This window comes from Penaeus vannamei, chromosome 43 (genome assembly GCF_042767895.1).
Source record: "Penaeus vannamei isolate JL-2024 chromosome 43, ASM4276789v1, whole genome shotgun sequence".
In the NCBI taxonomy this organism is placed as follows: Eukaryota; Metazoa; Arthropoda; class Malacostraca; order Decapoda; family Penaeidae; genus Penaeus; species Penaeus vannamei.
In genome coordinates, this window is record NC_091591.1 from 7,197,474 (window position 1) to 7,199,973 (window position 2,500).

Here is a 2,500-nt window from a genome sequence, read left to right on the forward strand (position 1 = left end):
TTCACCACACTATATTTCTATCAAAACCCAGATACATCTCAAAAGATAAAACAAGACATATACATGATTCTTCAAGTGTCCAAGTGCATACATAGGACTGCTTTTTTTTTTGCACTGTGGGGGTCACAATGGACAAGAGGATGTGATCAAGCTTCTGAACAGTACACACACAAGCACACACATACAACCAAAAGTTCTAAAAGGGCTTGCTTCATATGATGTTAGAAGTAATAATGAACTATATTTTATCTATTCATCAACTTATCTTTTTTTTGGAGGGGGGGGGTTAAACTTGGCCCTTACTGATAAAAAAGGTAAAGTGAAGTCATATACAAGCACTATTTTGTTTAAGTACTTCTGGGACTTTCATGTGATGTACATTAAACTGTGAAAGGACAAACTTTGAGTGTATGGCATATTGTTCAACTTTGTGAATTTCTCACCCAATATTCAAGGAATCATACAAAATAGCACCAAAAATTAAAAACAAATTGCAATAATCACAAATCTTCCCAAAGAAAGAGGCTTTATGGATTAAGCATTGGTTAACAGGTTCACGCCAAAGTGAAATACTCACGCTCTTGTGAAATACTTCTTCTGAACTTCATTAGGAGCTGTTTCATTGTTCACATAAACATAACAGAATAAGGCAACCTCAAAGAATGGCCTTGGGACAGCACACTGTGAGAATTAGTCATCCAGTAATACTAAACACTGATGTATGAATTATTTTCAGTGATTTCTAGCACAACTCAGGAGGCCCAGGTAATGAAAGTGATATCAGGTAACTTGTATCACTGAAGACAATTACACTGTGTGCTATAAAAATGACAAGGCACACTTAAAACTTTTTTAAAAACTGTCACAGTGAGAAGTAGAGATATCACTTGGGACTACTAGAAGACACATTTATCTGATTTAGTAAGCCTCCGTTATATTTGCTTTTAAGATTCTTTGGCAAGCAACTATTTCACCTAAAATCACTCAATTCACAAACTCATAATTGTACCTCGGAAAGACGAGCGTTTTAGTCCAATAACATCCTTATTTTCCTTGAGGGACAGTGCACAGAATGGAGCCGAAAGCATTACTATCAACTGCACTGGCTTTATCCTGGGAGCTTTGCCATATCCACAAATAGTTGTGTGCGACGCAGAGCCAACTGCCAAGGTACATCCAGAGTGCATCTAAAGTAACCCCTTCACAGGAAAGATGTGGTGCCACCATTTGCTCTCCTTCCTTACCAGTGCCAAAACTATGCTTCAACTTGGCAGCACATTTGCCACCCCCACCACTACCCATGCCCCTGTCTGGTGCCAAGTCTCACTTTAACCAAAGTCTAAACACTTGACCTAAATACTCCTCAGATCTGATTTGATCAAATGAGTATACTTTTCAATGTGTACCACAAATCAGTATTCAAAGCCTCAACCATGGAAAATTCAAATATATATATATATATCATGTTAAGAAATTAATGAATGAATATACAAGTAAATGCTTTATGCATGTAATGCACACTTACACAAGACTCAAACATTTACACCAATGCACATTAACATGCCTATGACATACATATACACATACATATATATACACACACACAAACTGCCACACCCTTGGCCCCACCCCCACACATATGCAGGTTGGATCTCTCATCGCCTTGAGACCTAACTGGTGCCAAACCCAAGATTTTTCTGATGCAAGGAGAGTCAACACGTGGCTGAACTCTCTCATTTATAATACACCTAATACTAGTCCAAGTTCACAGTTCTTCATAAGGCACATTAACTAAGCCAATATCAAAAAAAGGAAAAAGAATATGGAGAGATAAAGCCAAAACCATGAAAGAATATCATGTGTTCCTTCTTAAAAACAACTTAACACTATCTTTCAAATATCTGATACAATTAGCAAATTACACTTTTGTGAAAAATAACGGCACTAAAAAATTACAACGAGAACTTGCAAGGACATGTAGATGTAAACAAACTTTGCCACCAGACGACAGACCTGGCTCAAGACTTGCCAAGTGGCCAGTCAGGCATTTGAAAATCATGCTGGATCAAGGGGTCTTGCTGAAATTGTAAACCACAATGAAGACATTAAATTTGTCTTTATCAAGTATATGTATATATATATATATATATATATATATATATATATATATATATATATATATAAATATATAAATATTTATGTATATAACATATATGTATTATCAGATATGTATTTATTGCATATGCATGTACAAATACATAAATATATATACATATATATATATATATATATATATATATATATATATATATATATATATATGTAGATATATCTATATATTATATAAATATATAAAAGTATGTTTGCATATGCTTATATATATTGTTTCGTGTGTGTGTGTGTGTGTGTGCAGGTGTGCGCGTGCGTGTGCAGGTGTGTGCGGCGTGCGTGTGCAGGTGTGTGCGGCGTATGCATGCATGTGCAGGTGTGTGCGTGCGTG

General features: G+C 35.6%; 1 protein-coding gene across 3 annotated transcripts in view; it reads right to left on the reverse strand.

The window, feature by feature from the left end:
- sgg (shaggy) overlaps positions 1–2,500 on the reverse strand; it is a 64,745-nt gene that overhangs the window by 46,652 nt on the left and 15,593 nt on the right. The window contains exon 1 of one of the 3 annotated variants that reach the window (XM_070119248.1): positions 1,010–1,202. The exons of 1 other annotated variant lie outside the window; for it this stretch is intronic. In XM_070119248.1, the coding sequence (XP_069975349.1) occupies positions 1,010–1,187 (178 nt within the window). In that variant the 5' untranslated portion in view covers positions 1,188–1,202. Of the gene's footprint in view, positions 1–577; positions 731–1,009; positions 1,203–2,500 lie in introns of those variants that run through there. One more of the 3 variants, XM_070119250.1, reaches the window with a different exon arrangement.